Source organism: Bombus pascuorum, chromosome 4, assembly GCF_905332965.1.
Source record: "Bombus pascuorum chromosome 4, iyBomPasc1.1, whole genome shotgun sequence".
In the NCBI taxonomy this organism is placed as follows: domain Eukaryota; kingdom Metazoa; phylum Arthropoda; class Insecta; order Hymenoptera; family Apidae; genus Bombus; species Bombus pascuorum.
Genome location: NC_083491.1, coordinates 12,240,598 through 12,266,099, shown reverse-complemented (window position 1 = coordinate 12,266,099; position 25,502 = coordinate 12,240,598). Strand labels below are relative to the sequence as shown.

General features: G+C 33.5%; 1 protein-coding gene across 7 annotated transcripts in view; it reads right to left on the bottom strand.

The window, feature by feature from the left end:
* The window catches only part of LOC132906497 (SLIT-ROBO Rho GTPase-activating protein 1-like), a 44,195-nt gene that overhangs the window by 15,309 nt on the left and 3,384 nt on the right, over positions 1-25,502 (bottom strand). The window contains exons 1-2 of one of the 7 annotated variants that reach the window (XM_060958737.1): positions 21,092-21,537; positions 18,663-19,645 (exon numbers count right to left, since the gene is read on the bottom strand). The exons of 2 other annotated variants lie outside the window; for them this stretch is intronic. In XM_060958737.1, the coding sequence (XP_060814720.1) occupies positions 18,663-18,738 (76 nt within the window). In that variant the 5' untranslated portion in view covers positions 18,739-19,645; positions 21,092-21,537. 4 more of the 7 variants (XM_060958739.1, XM_060958740.1, XM_060958742.1 and 1 more) reach the window with 4 other exon arrangements.

The following is a 25,502-nucleotide window of genomic DNA, read 5'->3' as shown; positions in this document are numbered from 1 at the left end:
ATTTTTATCCATTCTTACATTCAAACAACGTAATTGCATCTTTTTTGTTAATGCATGACATTTATTCTATATCATTTCATTTTGCCCTACACCATTTCTCTCCATTTCTAAGTATTTTAAGGATTACATCGTCCTACCTACATGAAACACTCTTTACATCGCATAAAACATGGGATACAGATTGAAATACATTCGTAATGAAATACATAATTCTAAGTATAAAATGGAACTTGGGTAGAAAATTGTTCTACCTAAAATGTATTGCAAAGATTACTATCACTTTAGCTACTTTCTATATTTTTATGTATTACATACATTCTGCACATTTTTGCATCTTCCATAAACACATAAAAATCGACGATCTATTTATAATGTTTCTATGTACTTGAAACGAAAGAATAGTTTCTCCAACATAAATATTACCAGACAATATTATAAAAAATAAAAAAGGACATATACCAAACTTTAAATCACCCTGTATATTATGGTGCTCATCGATCAGAAACCTCGAAGGGGGAGTAACCGGAGGATGGCGACGAGCGCGTGGCAATTTCCTTTCAGAAACCGTCAGCTCACCCGTTTCCCAACGCATCGTCAAAATATCGACATTTCTACGATAAATTATTTCTACGTTAATAATAGCCGGCGCACTCTTTTATGCTCCACATGGTTATCGAATGTTACGTAATCGACCTTAATAATAATAATAACCCGCGCGGTGTTACCCGTTCGATTAATGCGTATCGTGTTAACAGTTCTAACGAGCTCCGTCCTGCGTGGATCACCGATGACCCACGGGCAACTTTTAGCTTCTTTCTCTTCCCTCTTTTCTTTTTCTTTTTTGATGCATACACTAGCACCGATATATTTTCCTTTTTTTAAACACGTTCAGAGAATGAAACAGGTCGTCGTAACGGATATAAAATTAACTTGTTCTATAACGATAACCGATTAACTCTCTGCAAGTGACATGGAAGTTACATGCTCGTCTATCTTTATTTTTTAACCTTTTAACTGTTGGAGATAGGTTCAGTGAATGCACTGATGCATATAAATTGAAAAATTACATATATTTAACATTAAAAAATTGCAAAGAGAATAGATCCGATGTGCATAAAATATATATTTGAATCAAGAATAAAAATTCAATCAAGAATAGAAATTATAACAGAAATAACTGAGTAAATTTTATTTGATTTACTTTTTAAAAAGGAAAATTTATTTAATCGAGAGTTAGTTATTGATATTTGTATGTTTTAATCAATAACTTTTGATAATATTTTGGCTTTGTTACATCATTATGTGATTCTTGCTTCTTTCAACAAAGTAGAGTTTAATTGATACAACAATAAACTAATCATTACTTTTATCATTTCTGCGATCACAATGTTTTCTTGTTTTATTATCTATAATACTCATTAATCTATTAATTTATTAATTGGAAACTGCTGTAGTTGATTATATAGGTTTAGCAATTGAACAATGTGTATCAATTGCGGATTCAATTTGATTTAATTTTTGTAAAGTCAAGTCATCAATATATTTTAATTTACATCTTCGCTAATCATTTTTTTTTAAATTAATTGGTCTTCCGACAAATTAAATCAGTAATATAGATATCGTAGATTTAACCATCGTATCAAATAAGAGAAATATGTTTAGAAACTCTGGAAAAGATGTTTATTGCAACATAAAGGAAAATGTTGATTTTACAGACTTTCTCCATACCACCTGTTACTTGGAATTTTCATATTTCATAAAAGGTATCGGAAATAATAAAACAGATAAAGATGACTGCCCGTGCGAAAAATAAATCGAAAATTAAACATAATATTCTATACAGTGATATATAAAAATATTATAACTCTTACTACAGAAAATTTTTATGAATGTATTATGCGTGTTGTATAGAACATTCTGAAATTTCATAAGCATCGTAATGAAAGTAAGTTAATTATACATTATATTAATATGCTTCAACGTAGCGAAGCTTTCACTAGCACTGATTGCATGTTTAACTTCTGCTTGCATTATAATGTCTGATTTGTTTCAAACTTCATCAAAATAATTGCCACAATCTTCTTTCATTGCAACGCTAATGAAGTTCCAAGGAATTTTCTTAAAACCTTTTATGGTAAGTATTCAAATATTTTCAATGAACACTCTATATGAGAAGTAATTTAAAATCTGTGAAAGATGTTTATTACTGTTTCAGAAAAATTATAAAGACACTTATACTTGATTCCTCAAAGTGCATAAAAGAGAAAAAGACAGAAGAACATAAATAATTCCTAAAATCATCCCTATTATATAAAACGTCGACTTCAATGAGTTTATTACAACTCTTCCACACTTCCAAATCTAATTTGTAAAATTAAAACTCCCAGTTCTTCTATTATACATTATAAGAAACACATTAATCAAATCTGTGCATGAACATCATAAATTGTGCCAGGGAGTTCTCACGATTCTCATATGAGGGGTTAAAATTCATGCAAGACTTCTCGTTTCCTAAAAAACACGTGTCTCCCTATTTATAACTTCCAAACATTCTTTCAACAATCGGATACCCGGCTCACGGTAACGGGTTAGGGGTACACGTGTGGAATAATTGCTTAAAAACGGTTCGTAAACGGCTGTGCCATTTACCTTTCGTCAAAGCCTCCCATTCTTGTCGTCCAGCGAGCTTGAACATTTTTCTCCGTTATCCTTTTCGACTGTCCACCACACTCTGATCTTTCTCCGGTCCTCCGACGATTATTCCTCGTGCCCACAAATCACTTTTCTCTTTTATTTCGTCCAATAATCTGTCTTTTCCTTTCTCACGTGTAAGTTACACGAACACACGCGATATTAATCCGTACTTTACTAAATCACGAATTCACGCGAATTTTTCTCGAATTTATTATATCGCGAAAAAGTCACGTATTCACCTGAACTTTTCTGAAATATAATATTATCACGAATTCACGTGAACTTTTCTCGAATTTATCATATCAGAGGAAGTCACGAATTCCTGGGAACTTCTCAAATTTATTATTATCGCGAGTTCTCGCGAACTTTTCTCAAATCTATCATATCACGGGAAGTCACTGATTCACGTGAATATTTTGTTGAATTAATCGAATCACGAAAACTGCAGGAACATCAGCGAGCTAACGTGATATTTCTGAGAATGTTCAGTTTCTGGAACGCATTGATCAAATTGGACCCAGACGATGTGATCTTTGACATTCTTCGGCCTCGAATGACGAGCTCGCATCTAGATTTCATTGATATTAATCGATAATTATGGTATGTACGTACTGATAATGACATTAAGGAGTGAATAGGGCGGGCAGGTCAGGCGAAGAAAGCTCGAGATAGACTACAGAGTAACGTGTATCTAATCGTGGGTGGGCTATACATTTCGTTGCAACGATGGATTGGCAATCTAATCGAGTACCAGCTGGTGGCGATGATATGAAGATAGATGCGTATCGTGAAGATATTGTTGGGAAATAATAGTTATGTAATGGAATGATAAAGTGCCTAACGAAAACATCGTTGTCGTGGTTGTGTGGGAATGAAGAAAGAAATGCTGATTTTGTACGAAACGTGATTATAGTCATGAACTTGCTATCTACGTATTTGCTGAGAAACGATTCAAGTTATCCGATGTTAAACGATGCAAGGGAAATTTATAAACTGAAGTCTTTTAACCCGTTTAAGACTAATGATTCGAATGTTGATTTATAGTACCAATTAATATTCGCATTGAAATCAAAGAAGTTATTTTGTTAGTTTGATAAAATTAATTATAATAACTAATAATCTTAAGAAATTGAAAAGTATAATAAATTAAAACAATACATTTTATAAGAGATATTAGTACTGGACCTATATTTCAAATCATATATTTGATAAGATCTAAGAATAGATAAGATAATATCGACTTACAATTTCTTTATCGTAGAATATCTTTTTAGTCAAGAATATATTGAAATAAAGAAAATTGCCATAGATATCTGTATCATATTAATCATCAATTAATAACAAAATTAATACGAAACTTGAGACAACTGGTCCCAAATTTTTGATCGGTAGTGTATGTCGTTCCTTCCTGTTTCCGTAACGAAATTATAAGGTACAGCGAAAGTTCAATCAAAAGTAAAAGTATAATTATATTCCTCTTAAACGAATATGTATTATATCATTACTTGCAAGAAAGTGTTTTATGGTGCTTTCGCTACGTTATTTGTTTAAGAGATATTTTTACTTTAATGTACAAATTAACACGTATATCTTACAGCATTGACATGAACTCTCTATTTATGCTGCTTTTATCTACACTACTTTGCAAACTCGTCGTGGAATATCTGTTAAGTTAAGCGTTTTCCGCTTCAGAACAATTTCGTAAAAGTTCTGGGAAAGAAAGGAAAACAAAACAGTATACTCAATTTTTCAATTCTATTGTTTCACGAAACGATTCCGACAATTCCATTGTCACTACAATAATATGCAAATATTTCGAAACATGAAAGAAAATTCTTAAAATACAGAAGTGGTTCGTATTTTCTAATATTAGATAATATCGCATCATTCATATTTCCAGAACTGTCCCTGTGTTATATAGCACGTGATCCAGTTTATATAAATAGAGATTAAAAACACGAATGTTTAGATAAACATTGCAGAAATGATTTTCCTTATCACAATTTGATCTTAAATATCATGTTTGTAATGCAACTTTATTTACAATTAAGTATTCCTGGGATCAATGGCCTATGATACACACGTGTTGTGTGTGAAACATTTTGAATCGCTTAAACTCTTGTAATATTTCATCAAAATCTTGCTGGATCTCGAGTTTTTAAAGTTTCGATAAAGTTTCGAAGAATTTTAGATATCGAAACGTATGATGCTGAAACTGATTCGAAATTTCACGGCAAATGAAATATTTCAAACTCAAATACTCACACTTTGCTACATGTTGTCGAAAATATTCCAAATTTCTATACTTATTACTTATTGTATAGAATATTGTATGTATAGGCATACTAGTTAATTGTATCCAACTGTAATAAACTTCATATGATTACAAAATCGTTTTGATACTATGAAAATAAAACGTAGAACCTGATAAAAAATACGTTTCATTGGCAAATAAAGTTGTGTACAAATAAATATATACTTTTTGTAGCCACTGTATATGTATATGTATATTAATGCATCCATTCAATAGATGCGTTTATCAACGTAATGTGTACCTAATTCTTTCAAAGAAAATCGAATCCTATTGCATGCTCTCTAATAGTGTATTATCGTTTCGATGTAAGTAAGTATTGTTATAGGATCAGCAAACCGTAGAAAGGTCTGGTTCGCACCATGTGCGAGAAAATTGAAAGCGCAGTGGCATAAAAATTCTAGCTCCTATATGTTCCCGTTATAGCCTCAGAAAGGATTCCGTTAATAGAATGCAACCGTGAATCTATCTCTTTCACTCGTTCGCTCTGGTGAACGATAAGTTGCTGTGTTGCAAGTTTATGCTTTGCAATTATCGGCCCTGATAGACTGCAACAGATAATGATTGTACGTCGTGCGTCGAGTCCTCAAAGAACACGATCAACAACACCGTTTTCATAGCGTGATGGCCACGCAAAGGATTATTTTTAAAATTCCCGCTGAGGATGGCCTTAATAGGTCGTTTGTAAGACGATAATGACGAAACGGAATGCTGCCATAGATGCGGGTAGTTTATTATTATAATATTGAGAATTTTCTGGGTCTGAACGGGTCAACTTCGAATATAAAAATAGTCAAAAGATTGTGCAAATCGACTCGTTCGTTTATCGCTGGACGGAGGATGTTTATGCAAATGTATATTTCACTAAACGATTATAAAATGGGACATAGATAGAAATTTGTTTTATGTTTGGAAAGTTTTAATCGTTGATTTTGCATATATTTTTGACAAGATAGTAATCAGATAGAATACTAATAAATAGCTAAACTCTGTATATTTTACTTGAAAATTGATAATAAAGTGGCAGCTGGATGGAAGTTCATCTCTTCTTTAGAAGAGTTTAACCATTCGTATGTTTCGTATACTTTTGTGAAAAGATAGTACACACATGGAATGATAATGAATAATTAAAAACTATTTAATGCTCTATTAATAAGGATTGTTACAGGTATTTATAGAAATCTGGATTATCCTCTTCGCGAGGCAGTGGTATCACTTCTATTTCTTCTCTATTTACAGCATGTCATGTTACATTTGTTAGCATAGTAGGTACAGGTCAGTTATCGATAAAACAACGCTTTGAGATGAATCGCTTAGAAAGAAAATAAACTAGGAGGAAAGAAAAAACGTTATTAAGCTAATATTAATGCGAATCTTATTGGTAGATTGATAGTTCTGGAAGCTTTTCATGCAATAAAATAGGCTCAATATATTGTCTACGATTTAATTTTCCATACTTTTATTCATTTTGTTGTTATATATATATATATATATATATATATATATATATGTTAGTAAATATTTTTATTCTTTGAAAGAATATAAATATATACGGATAAAAAAGATATGAAATACATAAGTAGAAAAATATTCATTATTTACTATCTGATCTATATAAATATATAATTTTTAAGTATTTAAATTTTTATGAATTCTTGAACCCTGCAAATAAAAATAAACACAAAAAAAGATTCTATTACTCTTTATGTTATGTATTCCTTAGAATATATTTTCAACTTCCAGTATTTTTCAACATATATGTTTTAATAATGTTATAATAAAAACACGATGTTATCATTATTTAAACAGATACAATAACAGACTAAATTCTATTCAAACACTGCATACAATTTCATATAAAGGGAGAAAAGAAAAAAAGCAAAAAAGCAGAACGGATGTGCTGATGTGCACAAAAGAAAAATACGATTAGATACATAGATGAATTCAGTTCAGGCGTAAAATAGTTCCCACTATCAATTTTCGTCATCTTCCTTCAGGAAACAGCCATAATCCGGCCTAGTTCGTACAATCACTCTACACACGTCAGCAGTGAATAAATTTGACAAATGAACAATCGTCCAATCGATTCAAATTTGTCAACAGAACTGTTTGATCGAGTTACTTGAAACAGTAAAAACAAGTAAAATAAACATAAGATTTAATAAATGAACAGAGTACAAAGATCAATCGAACAAATTCTATGCAAATGAAATTTAAACATATCTTTACGTAAATATTGTGCCTTTATGTGATTGATTCAATTTTTTAGAAAAGAAGACAGAAATATTTGATATAATATCAATAGTATTTTAATACGTTCCCCTATAAAAAATTTTCTTTTTTAATTTTAATAAATGATCAATTAAACAATCGCAATAAATGAGTAAATAAAATAAAATTCAAAGGTGAGTTTTCATAATACTTTGTTTTAATGATTGACGATTGCCTTAATGACGATAATAGTGGAAGCAGTATTAACGATATCTTAATAATCAGCATCTGACGATCATTATCCGAATAAGTCAGATAAAAAGTACGCAAAATTCAATGCAAAGTCACAAAACCTATTAAAATCTCTCTTTCTATAAAAGTTCACCTCGGAAGAGCGTGCTACGCCAACACACCAACTTCGTCATTATCCTACATTGGGAATTACTACGATCTTGTTTCTAGCCTTAATCATCACCATGCAATCATTATTGTCTTTGTTGCGCAACAAACAATCGGTTTCACGAGATGCTCGACTAATCATCCTTTCGTGAGGTGTATCGATCATTACTGCGTAAGAACCAATTACTATGACTCTTTCAAACTGAGGAAGAATCGATTCTTTTTTTTTCGTATTTTCTGAAAGGATGTCCTTTGAAAAATATATCTAGAAAAATCTATGTTCAAATTTTCCAAATAATGCGATGAAGTTATAGTCATTTAATAAAGGATGTAAAATTCGCTAGAAAAATGTTTGATTAATAGTTGCAACAGTTATTAGTGGCGATTTGTTATGCAACTTCATATTTTTATGAAGAGAACTAAAGAAATGAAACATTTATGGTAATCTATTTCGACTGCTAAAAATTATGATGAGTACTCCACTTTGAATATTTTATATACTTTTGTGTATGTGTGCTTTCTATGTATTTGTGTTTAAATTTACCTTTAAATTTTTCATAGATGCAGAAAAATCTACAGTATAGTTATAAATATAGTTGATCTAATTAGTAAGTAAAATTTAGAATGTTTTAATAATTATGCAAGATTATGTTAACTCTGAGATCAGAAAGAGCAAAATTAGATACTGTTTTCAATAATTTTTCATCCTTTCCTTTCTTCATCTATCTCCTCGTTCGTTTTTGTCTTTCCTTCCCTACCTTTTTCATTTTAATTCTTTTAATCCGTGAAAAATATGAAAAAGGAGAAAATATCGATAGTAAAACTTCAAAGTACCGCAATTCTTTTAATCATCTATTTTTTATTCCTTCTGCTACCCGCCAGATTCAATCTCATCCTAATTAAGAATTTTTTTGATTCATTTATCTCAATTGAGTAAAAAAGGCAGAATCATGAAAACCATAAGGAAACTTTCCTTCCAAGCGATAGTATATTCGGAAGTTCTGATTGTTTCCCATTCAAAAAATTTACGAATCTTAATGAAACATGAATAAATACATATACAAAATCTCGTTAAGGAAAGTAGAACATATCATATGTAAAAAGAAAAAAGGAAAAATGAACTAAAAAATCTGTCGTACATTACAATAGGCCATAAGTAATGAAGTTTTAATAAGACACTGTAAACCAAAACCGGAAAGGGAAGTCATATGTCTGACAATAGAAGATACAGAATAAAATACACGGTTCGGCCGTGGGTTCGTTCGTTCGTTCGTTCGTTCGTCAACGAAGCAAACGCCCACAGTCGATTGAGAGCGTCGGACTGTTAAACACAATTGCCCTTAAATTGAGATGTACTTGTGACTATTCCGTTTCGTTCGACACTGTTCGGATCGTCTCGAATCGGTCCTATGAATATCATGGACCTATGATGTCCACCCATCGATCTGGGTCATCCTAAACTCGTTTAAAGTCCTATTTCCAATGAGAAAGTATGCACGAACATGAGAGACCATTTTTCTTTCAACAAGGGATAGTAATAAAATGATATGAGGAATATAGGTTACACCTGGACTGAATCTACGAGATTTACTATCGTTTTTCATGTAAATTATTCCAAATTCATCTGGATCTTCCTCTTTCTTTCTAATCTTTTTGGAGTCGATATTTTTTCTTTGGGAAATTCGTTTATGAAAAAAATAGCTTTTTATTAATTGAAATGGCTGCTAATAAAGGTAATAAGGGTACAGATCTATAAATTCATACTCAGTTAATATTCGCAGCGATAAACTTTTTTACTTCTCTAATGAATACAATTTAAATATTGAAACTGCCTCTTTATTCTGGCAAATACTTTAATTAATTATTAATCATAGAAATATATTTTACCAGGTGGGATTGTCAAGAACATATAATGCATTAGAATTTAAAGTCAGAGTTACCGGGAATGAATAATTTATCGTGTAATCGATTAATAACTTATTAAAGTATAATGTTGTATATACATAACATCGAATATAAAAGGAATAATAAGGAAAAGAAAATTTTTGTTCTTAATTTCATATCAAAGTAACGAAGGAAATGTACTGTTCGGATAATGGAAAGTTTGGGATAGGGGAACTATTCAAATAGCAACTATTCGAAGAGTAGGTGAATGGATAATGAATGTATTACTGTACTTTGAAATAAATATGTCAGCAATTTCCTACAATCATTCGTACAAAAACATGAGATATTTCCGGTAGCGTAGCAAGTAAATCGAGCACGTAAAAAGTTACTCGTTCAAAAGTTTGTTCATTTCAAAGAGAATATGTAATACTCGCCATGATTTTTCTATTCATAAAAATTTTTATATTGAACTTAACTATTATTGTACTGGTTAAATGTATCCTAAAATATTTGATACGTGTTCAAACAATTGTAAAATATAATTATTATTTTCTTTGCATTATATAATAAACAATTGGCGCAATATATAAATGCATTAAAAATGCATTACAATTAATGTATAAGCTATAACAGACTAAAAGCAACATTTATAGTAGCAAAATTACCATAAAAATCTACGAACATTAATCTCATGAAAAATAAAAATCCAACATTATATTCCTGTTTTCAAAATGGTTCTAAAATGATGATACTAAAAGTAATTCCTAGTCTGTCACTTAAATGATTACTTCAACTAATTATATAGTTGGTTTATCATTTGAACTTTTCGATTACACATACTAAGAAAACCTACAATCAGAGTAGAAAGTAAATAACATTACAAAACTTCGATATACGTAATATACGGGACAAATCTAACCTCCGTATTAAATTCTAATATCGTTGCTTGTCCCGTTGGACAATTAGTATTCCGAAAAATGTGTTCTCGGGAACAACCTGCCACCAATACTAGTTCTCCTTCAATTAGCTGTTCTACGCAAGCCAGGCAATTACTCGTCGAGTTTTTACCACGGTGCCTCGTTCGATTCTATCGCAACAGTAGTTTCGCGACCGGTAACACGATGCTGTTCGTTCGAAACATAAACATATCTTTCGATGACTCAGTAGACTTTTATGCAACGGACGTGGAAAGTTCAGCAGCACACAACAGCAAACAGCTGGTGTCTGAAAAACTCTATTCCTATCACACGTTGTTTACCGTTTCATTCCAGGACGATTGAAACAGGCTTGATTATATTCCTTTTGAGAACGTTCGACCACTGTTCGAAGAAACTAAACGTTTTAAAACTACAGCGCCACGATGTATCGCAATCGTGCGAATAACATTAATTTTCACTCTCGATCCGTTCACCACGGATGATGTATTATTAGAAATGCGAGATTCTCGTAAATGTCACGCGTTTCTAATTCGAAACATCATTCGGATCTTCTAAAGTTCCACACGGTCACAATAACATGTATCGATGAACCACTGAACACACCAGTCACAAACTCACTCGCGTGTAAAACGGCCTTGTTTTGATTACCGAACTTATGTACACGTGTGTTCACACCGAATACGCTTGTCTAATAGCTGGATACTTCGAGGAACTTTACACGCGAGTTCGATCACTATAGAACGCGACACGGCTAAGTATCCTTTCTCTCCGTCCGTGAAACACAAAAGTTTGCCGGATATCCTGCGACAGAATATACACACGTGCTTCGAACACTGACCGACGTTGCCTCTATTCGGCCAAACCAATGTCGACTGTTATTTTTTTTTCTACTATAGAGGGGAGACGACACAACGGTATATATACACACTAAGCAAGAGAGAAATCCACAAAAGAAAACTGCAAACCAGTTGTAATACGAATAAGATCGTTTTCTCTGGAAAACTAATGTTATTAAGTTGTCTGAGATAGTTCTGTTCGTTGTGAAATTATTGAAGATATTCGTATTCGTTAAAATTCGCGTGGTTTCACGAGTTCGATGAAAGGAACGAAATTAACTGATTTTTACGATTCTTGACGAATCCAGACAAGGGACTACGGACAAATATCGATGGCAAATAACGGCGGCGTGCGGTTTCGATGACCGCGAGAGTATTGCACATTGGCCGACCAGTCGAGAGGCACTTGGCCGCGTGAACTGACCAGTAAGGACAGGCAGTCGTTGCTTTGACTGTCGTTAAATTAACCACAATTACCAGTGAGGCCTACACGCACGCGCCTTCCTCTCTGTACGCCTACTATGTATATTACCGACGTTTATATGTTCATGTATGTACACACATCCGTCTTAACTTTGCTCAGTCGTGTGCGTTTACACTTGCGCGAACGCCATTAAGCCAACGATATACGGTGATCTCAAACTGCTATTGAATAATGCGACGATTCAGAGGAGATTTATGGAAACGAAAATAGTATGTTCAATGTTATTGGGTCTCTTGAAGATATTTCTATTTCTGTAGTTTCGAAAACTTTTACATTTTTATGAAATTCTAGATTTTATTTTTAACCTTAAATTTTGAATAGTAACTTTTTATATTACTGAATTTTAAGCGATTATATGATACTTAATTTCCAATTTTTCACAATAGTTCGATAACTAATTTGTACTAATTTACTAATTTAGTAATTTATAATTTGTAACATACGATATAAAGTTATCAGATCAAATAGTACAAATTTAATAGGAGTAAGTTACAATATATTCGATGTAAATTTATAATTGGATGTTCATCTGCAAATTAATGACCGGAAATTAATACCGTGAAAGATCTTGCATTCTCAAACGCATAAGCAAAGAAACACATATCTATTCGTATCACGTGCGCACTCCACGCACAATTACAGATAGCGTTTAATCTAGTTTTCATGAATCGATCTAAGCAAACGTTTACAAACAACTATTTCATACATTTTCTTATCTGAAAAAATTATTTTATTAGAACACACTAAATTAGAACGATAATTGCTAATTTTATACATTCTTTTTAGATTTACATTTATATACATACATCAAAGATTAGTAAACCATTACTAATTTAAGAATTATACATACTTAACACATCGTATTCATAGTTAATCACACTTTACACGTATACGACTGTTTGACAGTGAACATTGGTCCGACATTTTGATAACCAACACAAACATACTCGTGGTTAGGCAAGCGATCTCAAGAAAACCAGGTCATCAAGAAATGCAATTTGATCACAGAAACGATTTACTATTCCTATAAAATAACCAAAGCAGCGTTCATATGTTTATTATTCAAATCTAACTTAATTTTTAATATTTGGTGCATTTTTTATGCATTTAAAAATAATTTAATATTTTTTAATATTGATTTTAAGGAAAGAAAAGTTTTCGTTCGCACGGTAAGTTGAATTTCAGGAATTCAGATACCATTGAATAGTGTTTGAAACGACGCAGCGGCGAAATACGTGATTCAGTTCGAGCAGATTTGGGAGGGGTGAACCACGACAATTAACAAGTTAGTTGCCAATTACCACGTTATCGTTCGCGATACCGTCATACGAACAAACACGTCATGCGTACAAGAGGTTGACGACTCTATTGAATTAATTTTTTTCTCTTCCTTGCACCGGGCTGCGCTACCGGGCGAAAAATAAAACGCAAAAAGGAAATGGATAATTTAAATCGTTCTCGGGTTACTTTACGAACCGCGTTCATTTAAATTCGTAATTTTATTTTTTACATGGTAAAGAAATAAATTTATTTGTCGGGAATGGAATGTGAAAGTAAAATTTGTTGTAGATTTCAAGGTTAGGTCACGAACTTTAGAAAGTTTAATAGATATTAACCTTTACATTTCGCGCGGGTTAAAATGTGAAATTGTATTCAGTAATAATATGGAATAGTCTATATATTTTTCAGACTTAATACAATTAATATGAAAGAATATATTCAAATTTCAGGGTACTAAAAATCCTAACCAATAGTTTTTCTCAAACGAAACAAATGACAAAATGGCTGTATTCAGTCAAAATATTCAAATATTGATATTTTAAAAATCCTAAGCTATACTCTAGCCCGAAGAGAACAAGAAACAAAATAACTACATTGAGTTATATGACGGCAGAATAGTATATAGAATAGTGTATGTATTTTTAATTTGTAACGCAATTAATAACAAAGTATTTAAGTAGCAATATACTGAAAATTCTAAGCGGTACTCCTTTAGAAGAGGAAAAAATAAAATAGAAATCGGTACAATTAAATCAAATCTATGGAGAAGATGGAGGGAGAAGAATCTTCACGCATGAGTTCGCGCGCACAAATTGATATGCAACGCAACGTTTCTCTATCAACTTCCTTCCTGCACGAATTGAAGGGAAGCATAAAATGGCTATTGCGCGTTCAGTTCACTTTTCGTTATCTAAAATCCAATGCATATCGGTTCCTTTGTGTACGTATCCCGTAATTGTACCGTGACGTGTGCGTGGTAAACTAGAAACTATCTGCTGTAATAGCAGGTCAGAAAGATAGTGCGATGGCCTCTCAATAGTCTTGCTACGAGAATTACCCATTAGCCGTGTAGTTCACGACGGACAACGCGCCTCGTCAATTATCAAGATTTATGTTGCGACCGGCGCGCCCTCCTAAACGAATCGTTGCAACCAAGCATTAAAAACTTTGCATAAGGAAATAAGAATACATATAAATCAGATCTGCCCTAACATTTTCTATCGTAATTGATAGATCATCTTCGCATGCTACTTTATAAGAAATTTTATTAAAAAGAATATATTTTATAATTTAATATTGTTAGCACTTTCAATGCTAGTCAAAGATTAAGTATATTTTTAAATTTTGAAATTAAGTAAAGAAAGATATGCAATTAGGAAATAGTTGACCATAATAAATTCTAGTTATTCAGTTCCTGCCTTTAATTCCTTGGTTCTTCTTTCATCTTTTTAACTTATGTTACTGATATTGTTAATTTAATTAATATAAATGCATAGTCCTTAGTTAAATGAAAATTTTAACGTCACTGCTCTACCATAATCTAATTGAAACAAGGTATATAATGCGTCATTGATGGAAGAAATACCATAGAATATATTAATTTCTATGGCGCCAAATATTTTATTAACCTTTTCTACAATCCTTATAAAGATTCATTTAAAGATCTATTTAAACGCAATTCATTTGATTGGTAATGTGTTGATTCTTCGGACAAAAAAGCTTTTAAAACGTTTGCGTTTCTTTTACTTCATCGTTTTTCTGAATACGTTCCCAGCGTTGTTGACTTTTACACGAAAGGAGTAATTGGACTAAACACATCTGCGCGTTTTATCGTTAGCTTCTTTATTGGCGTGTGGAAATTGAAATTGCAGGAGAAGAGAAAAGGGGAATCTCGTTTCGAATCGAAATGAAAATTTTTTGTACAAGGTTTTACCGTTTATGAGATTATTTCACTCACTAGTTGGACTGTTAAAGATGAAAACCAAATTCCAAATAACTTTAGATTATTTTCTAGTACATCAGTACTCCCTTTTCATTTTTAAATATGTATAGTAACTTTTGTTTCACTATTATTTAATTTTACTATTTGAAAAAAATATATTTCTCTTCTCCATAATCTATATTATAATATATATTTTTCTAAAATCACTTATTTTTAAATTTCCAAACATAAGCATTAGGTCGTCCAAAGAGTGTCTTTCTTTTACAGACTCGTCTTTTACAACGATGCAACTTTATACAAACATGAAACCTAATCTGTCGAACGTTGTGATCTTTATTTGGTAGAACAAAATCATACGTAATTCGATAAAATAATATAAAACGGAAAATGTTGTGCATCCATTATTTTCTTATAAAACGAAAGAAACTTTTCGGACGATCTAATACATGATTTAGCAGATTAGAAGTTCCGACAGACAAGGAAGCCATATGGAACCCCTTTGATTTTCTCTGGCGCATGGCATGGGGAACCTTCATAACCATCACGACCGGAAGCTAGCTGCTAGAGTTCGTACGCCATATGGTAGGAACGAATTCGTTCAGAGAACGGATACATAACATGTAATTCTGTTCTGATACAATGCTATCGCTCACGGAAGTGTCTTTTGTTTAATCGTTCAGTGTACTTAAGAAAAGAAAAACGGCTTTGAATTTACTCAAAACCCTTTGTTTTTCTTTGTTTCTTTTTAATAGCCATTAATTTACAACCAAAAACTTGTATACTACGTTATAAATATCGCATTTGGAAGAACGCAAAATCTCTGAAATTGAAATCAACATATAAAATTCCGAACTAGCTGCGTCACATTGAAAAAAATCAAAAATTTATTATCATCTCTGAATAAGCTCATACAATTATAAAATAATGATTCGGTGACAGAAAGGTCATGGGTTCGTAGTGACTATGCAGTTCAACCATAATGTAATATCGCTTAAACAATGAATGTCATTCTAAATGTCATTTTCATACGCGAAACAAAGAGACCGTAGATCGATTCAAAATACTTGGGCGAAAATCAATTTAATTTTATATATGAAATACTACGAACAAACCATATATTTCCTGGTATGTATAATCTATGCAAAAAGACTAATATGGGACAGTTTAACATATATTGTCTAATATTAGAACTATCGACTAAAATATATAATTCGTGCTAGAAAAATCAAAATAAAGAATATATTAAAAATAAAAAGATTAAAAATCATAGAAAATTATTCAAATTCTCAAAAATACATTGTTGCAAATCAGTAAGATTTCTATAAAAGATTACAAAGTTATCTCGACCATCTGGTAATTCTAGTGGTAAGGCAACAAAACTAAAAGAAATTGATTTTTTTACAGATCTATCGTGGAAAACTCCTAAAAAGAAAGGGCTGGCCTTCGATGCAAATCGTGCATCTACTCCACATGTAGCATGTACATACTCAACAATACCACGACTCCCTTCACATTGTTAGAACAGCAAATCTCCACAGGCATTTTCCAATTAACATGTAAAAGAAACCTCGTTCAATATGAGAATCCAATCGACGCAAAAACGTACACCGGTACACGGAATCGAGAATGCCATTTGCGGTGCATTCAACTCTAGAAAAGAGGCAGACATAAATGAAAGAAAGAAAGCTGCGCTTGAGGACCATGAGAGAAAACGACTGCTCTCGATATTCCTTCTAATCACTTTCAAAGAGACAAAGCTCGAAATGAAAGACGTTACGTAATTACCCTTTGCAAATGTGATTACCACCATCGAGCGACTTTTCTGAACGCCTACAATTTAATTATGCTGGAAAGACTTCGGTTAATTTTCGTAATTAATCCGAATGCCAATCTCCACTGTTACGGAGAATTGGCATTTTAGTTGGAAGGTTAAATGACATCATACTTAGCAATTTCATTTTATACTATTAAATATAAGAAAGAATTTTATTTTTTTAATGATAAGCGTACAGGTAGGGAAATTCTTATCTGTAGTTTTATTATGATACGTTTAATTTTTTCTATAATGTACTGATGATTTTCAAACTTTTGATTTTTAATAGTAATTACAAACTGAAATTGGATTTTTGGTATAAGAATTTTCCCTAAATATGTAGGGAAATTTCCCTATTTATGTACGCACTCTGTAGGCAAAATGTATTTTCATTTACAAAAAGTTGTAATATTTTCAATTATTTTCTTAAATATTATGTATCGATTTCAATAACTTTTCTCCATTTTTTGGACATAATGATTCAATATTGTCATCGCTATATTGTTACTAGCAAGTGGTTAATTTTTAAAATCAAAATATCCTCTGCAATATTTCTGATATTATATCTTAAATTTAATCTACTACAATATAGATATCAAGAGTAGGAAAAAAATCTTAAATTCATTGTAAATAGTTTTGATTAAGCTAAAACGCGATGAGAATGCAGTATTGAACGTATACTTTATCAATCGCTATTGTATCGATCATTATTTACTGCATACCTCAAAATAAGGTGATAAACGATAATATTTAAAAAATTAGATATCAGCAGTAAAAAACGCTAAGATATCTTAACCTAAAGTATTTACTGCTGTAGATTGTAGATCGTAATATAGACAATAGAAACAGAACCTTTTTCTACATCTGATATTTTCTTTAATTTGTGTAATTGGATACTTGGAATTTGTAACTCTGACAAACGCAATAAAATGCGTCACGTTGTACATTTAAAGGTAATATGCTTATTTAGTAAATATGTATGTATTTAGTAAAATAATTGAAATCACCTTTATCAATCATTGGATTAAATAATATATATCGTCTTGGCAAGTGTTATTTATGCGATTAAGTGTTGAATATTTATATCGTAATTATTTTCTGAATCAAATACAAAATTTCATTTGCTAACTAAAAGTTTCTATTACATGTAAAAAAATATAAATTTTATAAACTTACAATTAATGCAAGCTACACATTTATGTCCTAATCTGTGAATTTATAATATAATTTCTTTTGATAATATTTTGTTTGGTAATGCTGATACAGCAACCTCCAAGACCATTTTTTCGAGCTCGACATTGCGCCGCGCCGCTTTTCTCGCGTTCCAAGTAACGCGACGAGAGAAATTCTATACATTTAAACGAGTATTCGCACTACTCTACACCAGCGGCATTAGATGTCCTCGTCTATCTAGAATTTCCAATATTGTATAACGCATACATTGTGCGAATGTATCACGGTAAAACTGTGGACGAATGAAAGACTCATGGTATAAATGCAGGCGAAAATGTCGAAACCAAAATGTACGATGCTTATATACTAAAATTCAATGAAATCGATATGTAGACTAATAATGTATAGAGCTTATGCGAATTATAATACAATGAGTAGGGGTCGTAGAATGATTACTAATGTTTTATGTAATGCTTACTCAAACGTAGGCAACTCAAAGAAATAAAAAAGAACTACGAATATCTACTTACGGGTTTTAGGTTAGGTTAAGTGTCTACTGATTTGGTGTATCGAACTATCACCAAGGGGAAAGATCTAGGAACTTTACTGTTTCGTTTAATGCGCGATTTCTTTCATCCCCAGCTACTTCAGATGCAAGAAAAAGCGAACGCATTTGCATCTAATGAACCATACCTGGAAGTACGTCCTTAGTATCGGGGTTATAAGGATGAATCCATCCGTTTCTCTGCTGAATAATGCACTGGAACATGTTGCTGGACTATGCGTAGGTCTCGATTCGTGTTGATCGGCTGTAACGAACGAACGAGCAAGAGAGAGAAAGAAAGAAAGGGGGAATGGAAGGAAGAGGAAGGGAGAGAGTGAGATGGATCGAGGGAGAGTATATAGCGATGAAAAAGAAAGACGGGGAAACAGGGTGAAAAAAGACACAAGATCCGTTATAGTTGGCAAGTTCTTTCAATGGGCCACCTTCTCCCTCTGTTCCTTTTTAAAAATATCCCTAGAGCGCACTAATTACTGCAAGATCGAGTTCCTCGTTGATTAGCGATTAATATTATCGTACGGCGAGTATTTAGAGCGAAACTCGACTCGATCAAGTGCGTAGAAACGAATCTTCTACGCTTACTTCTTTTCCGGTAAGATTTCCAAGCTTCTTTCCAGAATGGTTCTCCGTCAATGCACCACCATTACCGGAACGCTCTAGTTTCTTTTCGTCAATCGTAAAACCGATTCGATTCACAATTCGAGTGATCGGCATGGAGCTCGATGAATGTGTATTCTTGCATCTCGTGAGAAGATACTTTCGATTTATACGCTCGTTGTCGTTCGTTGAAAGACAAAATCGACAATTGGACCGACCTCCATTTCATAGGAGAAACCGCGGGTATTCATCATCGGCTTCACATCATTATCAAATGTTCTTCTTGTCGCTCGACTACTCTCTCTTCTTTCTTCGAACATGTGTGTATATTCACACATACACACAACTGGCATACGCATATACGCACCGGTTCTTTATTTATCCCTCTCTAACTCGTTCGTTCGCTTTGTCTCCCACCAATGGACCACCACACTCTTTCTTCTTCCGTTTCTTGATTTCTTCCCTTCAGGCCTGGCTTCCCTCACCGTAGCCCGCTACTCCAAGGACTACTCTCATCCTCGCAACAAAACGAAACACTGTGAGTTCACAGCGATCTTTCCATCGTTCGGCACACGCGCTCTTACACGCAACGTAATGCAATGCACTCGACCGACCGACCGACCGACCGACCGCTCCGGCCTTGAAACGTGTGCACTTCTCTCTTCCCGGTTTAACCGAAACCCATCACCAACGTTCGTTTATACGGTACACTAACGTATGTATTCTGTGATGTTAACGTGAGGAAGAACCAAAAGGGGTGGACAAGAAGATTGACCAACACGCACAGGCCAGGGAAACAAAGGCGCGGCGCGGTTCAAGAAAGTTAAGAATGACAAGAAAAAGGAAACGAAGGCAGAAGGTAGTCGCCTTCTCTCGTTGCTCCTGCGCCCAGAGGGTGGCTGGTCGGCTGGCTGGGATCGAACTAGATGGCTCGTCGCCAGGCAACCGGATTTTCTGTCTCTCTCTTGCACACCATCTCCCTCCCTTTGCACTCGTTCTCACTTTATCCATCTCTGTCTCTCTGTCTCTGTCTCTCTCTCTCTCTTTCTCTCTGTTCACTTCTCTTTGTCACTCGGTTCCGTACCGGTGCTCTTCTCGCGTTTGCTCTAACCTCCTCGCTCGCCCCACCTTCCTTTCCCCTCTCTTCCTCTATCGTCGCGTTAAACTCTCTCCCTCGGTCTCACTGAAGAGCCGCAGCAGTAGCAACACACCGCACCACACCACATACACACCGGTTACTCTCATGCTCTCTCTCGTTCTCTCTCGCTCTCCTGACTCGCCACCCCCTGCATACTCCGGACCATGTAGAGGATTCTCTCTCTTGTATATACCTTGGCCGATGACTTTAGGCAGACCGCGCACCGATCTTCACCGTCATGCCTTGAAAATACGATACTTGATCGAAATTAAAATTTAGAATTTTTTTTTTATACAACACGAGAGGTTACGCGTTTTTCAAACGAGAGATCTCTTAAATGATAGAAAGAAATGCAGAAAAAGTTTTAAAAAGTTAAAGAATCTTTCTTTCTTCTAAAACTGGAGCTATCTAAAAATATGTAATTGGAGAAATTAATTACGCAGTGTAAAGGTTAAATTAATTTTAATGTATATTTACTTTCTACGTAGTAAAGAAGCCATTGTTAAATAAAGTTTATAAGCTTCCCAGATGACGTGTATTTTGATTTAATATCTCGCGATAGATTTTATACTAGGCTAAGTTTACGTGCTTCTAATTATTGATATTGTGGATTATCGTATTTTTGTGCACGATCAGTCATGATAAAGAGCGCGTAATATTGGCACACGTTATATCTTCAGCTCAATATCTAGTTTATCGGAAATTTGTAAGCAAAAAGTAAAAAAGAAAGCAAAGAATACGATTAAGTTTATTATTTTGAATTGAAACATTCGATTTTGTTGAAATAAAATCGGCTTTATCCCTTCCGAGGAAAATTCAAAATACCTGAATTTGTATCGATGTTGTTATAGAAAATAATACAGAGAAGAGGCCATTTATGGAAAATTGGTCGCGCACGAAGAAAAACCAAAATGAGACAATCGGTTACGGTTATTTTATCTCTTGGCGCGCTTTGCTTTCCCCATTGTGAGGCACTGGCACGTCCTCAAAACGGCTGATTCTCACAGTAGTAGACACGACGATTCTACTATACACGGATCATAAGGCCGATGCAGCGTAAAAGGAAACAGTAGAAGAGGGGAAAAAAACAGAAAAGAGAACACACTTGAAGTTGTTAAGCCGAATCGGCCAGGAAACTTTCTACGTTGAAAGCGTTTCACTTGCAAACGGAAAAGGGGACGGGTCTGTAGAAAACCGATTATATACCAGAGAAATTCCGCGCTCCCGATGCACCGTTTCGAAATCAACTGAATCGCGTAATACCGTTGTCGAAGCGTCGAGCGGAAAGTGTATTTCGTGCATACGTAACGAGAGCGAGGGAGATAGGTAGAAAACGGAGGACAGAGATAACAGTTGTCCGAAGAGGGAGAGGGTTAATCAGGGAACAGTAGCAAGAAAGAGACGTAACGAAAAGAGATGAAATAATAGCAATAAAGCGAGGCGAAACAGTGCAAAAGAGATGGCCGCTGAGCTGGTAGGGGAATCAATGAGTGTTACTCGCGCCACCGCTTTTGTTTCTCTCCTCGTCTCTCTCGCTGCATGGTTATACTCTCTGTACACCAGTCTCCCACCGTGGTGTTCTATATAGGCTCGTCCAACCCTCGAAGCGTGACCGTGACTGTGACTCTGATCAAACGGAGTGCACGTGTCCACCGTGTGTACGTTACTCTCTGGCTCTGCGCGCTTGCTTGTGCTCTCGCTGGTCCTGTTCTCTACATCCCCGTAGAACTTGTACCACGTGGAAACACTTTTCTTCGTTTCGACGCGGTTATTTCACGCGATACATGCGTATCATACACACGGTTCCATGTCGTCTAATTGTAGACATTCGCTTGGTCAATAAACACTTAACCATTCGGTAACCATTTCAGCGCCACGCGCCCAGATTCCAAACTAACCTATATTTATATTTTTTTCATTTTTCTCGTGATTTCCATAAATTACTTCAGATTACATTTCGTTTGATAGTTAAGATAAAGTGTGGTTGAAGTACATAATTAAAAATTGTTTTACGTGAGTCTAGTGAATTTTATAATATTTGGTATAACACTAATTATCTTATGTAATGTATAGAATTGGTAACTGTTCGTTAATGAAATGTTTTTTTTTCTGATACGATTCTCTGGTTTCTTAAAGATAATTCAAGAGATCGAAAGAGAGGGGGATTACACTTGATATAAAAGTGGATCTCGTTTGCTCATTGGATGTACTCAGCACCCTGAAACAAATTGCTTTTCATCGGCCACTTCGAAGGCACTCAGGGATCATCTTACGATTGGCTTAGCCTATCGGCAGGTTGCTAACACTGTTAGTTTTTCTGCATTCTTTCATTTACTTTATCGCCAACTGGTGAAGAAAAACATGGTCAAACTGTTTTCTATTCATCTTCTTATTTATTTTTGATTCTTAGTATTTTAAGAGTCCGAACATGAAATAAAAGACAGTAGTATATAAATGCACTTCTGTTTTGATTTTACAGAATTATTGTGGAGGTTATGTCAATTATTATGATCGAGGTCAAAAATTTTATAAGAATAAAGCAATAAATTCTACATAAGAAGAAAGCATTTAATTTTGTTCTAAGATCAAAATACGAGCATTGTGGAACCATTAGCGTCATCTGTTATTTAATTTCCAAGTCATGATAATTGGACCTGATTTCGACAAAAGATACTTTTATTATTAAATTTACAAATATAGAAACATGAAAAGAGGATAGTATTTACAATTAACTGCATAAATTTGATTTGAATGAAAGCAATATTGTATTTCAAAAAATTTTCATAAATCAATCCTTTTTTAAAATTTATTCTCAATGATAATGATCGATATCGATTCGCTTGTTTTACTTATTTTCTTTTTCGTAAAGAAACTGCACTTGTTTCCAACATAATCACGTATTAAATCTGAAACGTCGTAAAAGCACTTATGAAAAATGTACCCTAAGCCTAGCGCGCTCGCAATTGGCTGACTCAGCCAAGTGGTTCAATGGGATACCGCGCCATTTCATTGATGCCGCTAACCTTATGGTGAGTAAGTAACGGCCAATGTCGTTCCTTCTTCAATTTAAATTTTAAATTATTTCCATGAAAATTGCACTATACAAAATCATATTTCTTCAATGTCTATTTCAAACTTGTCAAACTGCATTAAATCAAAATCAATTGTTTAAACAATATAATCTTTATATTTATCGTATAGTAGTAATAATGATTGTCATTATTACCCTTTTATATGGTAATTTTAATTTCAAACATTAAAAAGTTGTTAGTTACTTATAGTATAGATGAAGTTCATTCAGTGTGTACTATTCTAAAACTGAATCTCTATTCATGTGACCATTACGTAGTACCGCTACCGCTATTTTAAAGCTACAGATCGTTCGGGGTTCCGACCTTCGTACAGATAAGCGTGCAGATTCAATACCACTTGGACTTCTTACCGTGCACCTATCCAGAAGTCTTTGTTGACCCATCAGATTAGTGTCAACCTGAAACAATTATTCTCCACGCAAAATTTCTGTACAATTTTACAATTTCTATGTTATACATTCCAGACTAACACAAATATAAATATCGTATGCATGCATGCACACTATTCCGGTATTGGTTAATCACACTTTCTGATTATTCCATTTTTAGAAATTCCCTATATCTCTTCTTAATTAAAGATATGAAATGATTCTAGTACCTTCTCTTGCTTAATTTTTTCGACAGCCCTCACGATACATATACCGAGAAATGGAATTAATTTAAAGTGCAACGAGTATTCTCTTATATGTATACTGTCAGTGTTAAATGCCAGCAGCACAACCCTAGCGCTTTATTCGCCTTGCTATCTCGTTAGCGAACTCTATTGGTGTTTCTGTACAACTCGCGACATTTCCTCCTGCAAGTTCACAATCTACCCGGTGAGGCCGCGTTCTTTATCTTATAATCGTTTTTCGGAGTGTAAACGGACCCATAGGGAATATATAGCGACATTCGATTGTCCTTACGAAGGAATTGTCCGATCCCCTTTTCAAGCGATTTATCTCAATTAGTAACTCATCCCGATAGTTAACGTCGTACATCTAGATGAAAATTTACGCACGCCACAAGCTAATTAATCTAACAATGATATAGACGTTAGGAAGACATATTATTTCTTTGTAATTCCTTCGCCTCTATCCTAGTTGGACTTAGTTGCTAATGAGCTGAAATAAAATGAATGCCCTTGCTAGTACTTACACATGTGCATCAAAAAATTATACTGCCCCGTGTATGTGTGTGTTCGCTGTTCTACAAAGCGGCTTAGGAGGCCGAACTTTCGTTCATGATATTTATAGATCGGGAAAATCAAATCGAAAATATCCTTGAAGTTATTCAAAGGGATTACAATGTGTGATAAATATATATATATATATATGTCAGATTATAATATTTTTATAACCGAATAACTAGACTGCAGATTTTTATGCATTACGATTTGAAGATACCAAAATGTACAGAATGCGTATAATACATAATAATATATAAAATATTGAAAGTAGAATAATTGTTTTTAATAGGTATTTTATATTTATATTTTTAATCGGTAAAACGAATTTCTATTTAAATTCGATCTTTTTATTGCGTTCATAAAAATATAATTTTTTAGAAAACATTTAAATAAAACATGTAATCACAATAGTACTCGAGTGAAAGATATACATATCTTTCACTGGCTGGGATAGATACCCTCTTTGACACTCTAAAAATGGTGTCTGTTCGTAAAAACATCTGCCGCACAAAGCAGGAAATGTCGTTCCCTTTTTACTCTTCACTTTATTCAGATTTCTCCACCGGATTTACGGTTAAAGTAATGACAAAAATTCTTAACTTTTTTTGTAAACAAGCTCTTCCGCCGACAATACATTTATCAAAGAATTATTTTCAATGCTTCAAGAATCCCTAATTAGTCTAATTAAAACATTGATCAGTACGTTCAAACGTATATTCTACATTTTACTTCCAATTTAACGAGAAAGAGTGAATAGAAATAAAAAACAGTATAAGTTTAATTTATGAACGTTTTTTTATTCAGATAATTATTAGAGATGATTTCAAATCTCTCAATACGTAATTATTATTTTCATTACCTCCTTTATGAAGTATTATGTATCAAGCATTATGTTATTCAATAAATCTTATATCAATACCTTATCGCTTACATAAACTTAAATCTGCTGTTTTCACTTTATTACGTTTGTATCTTT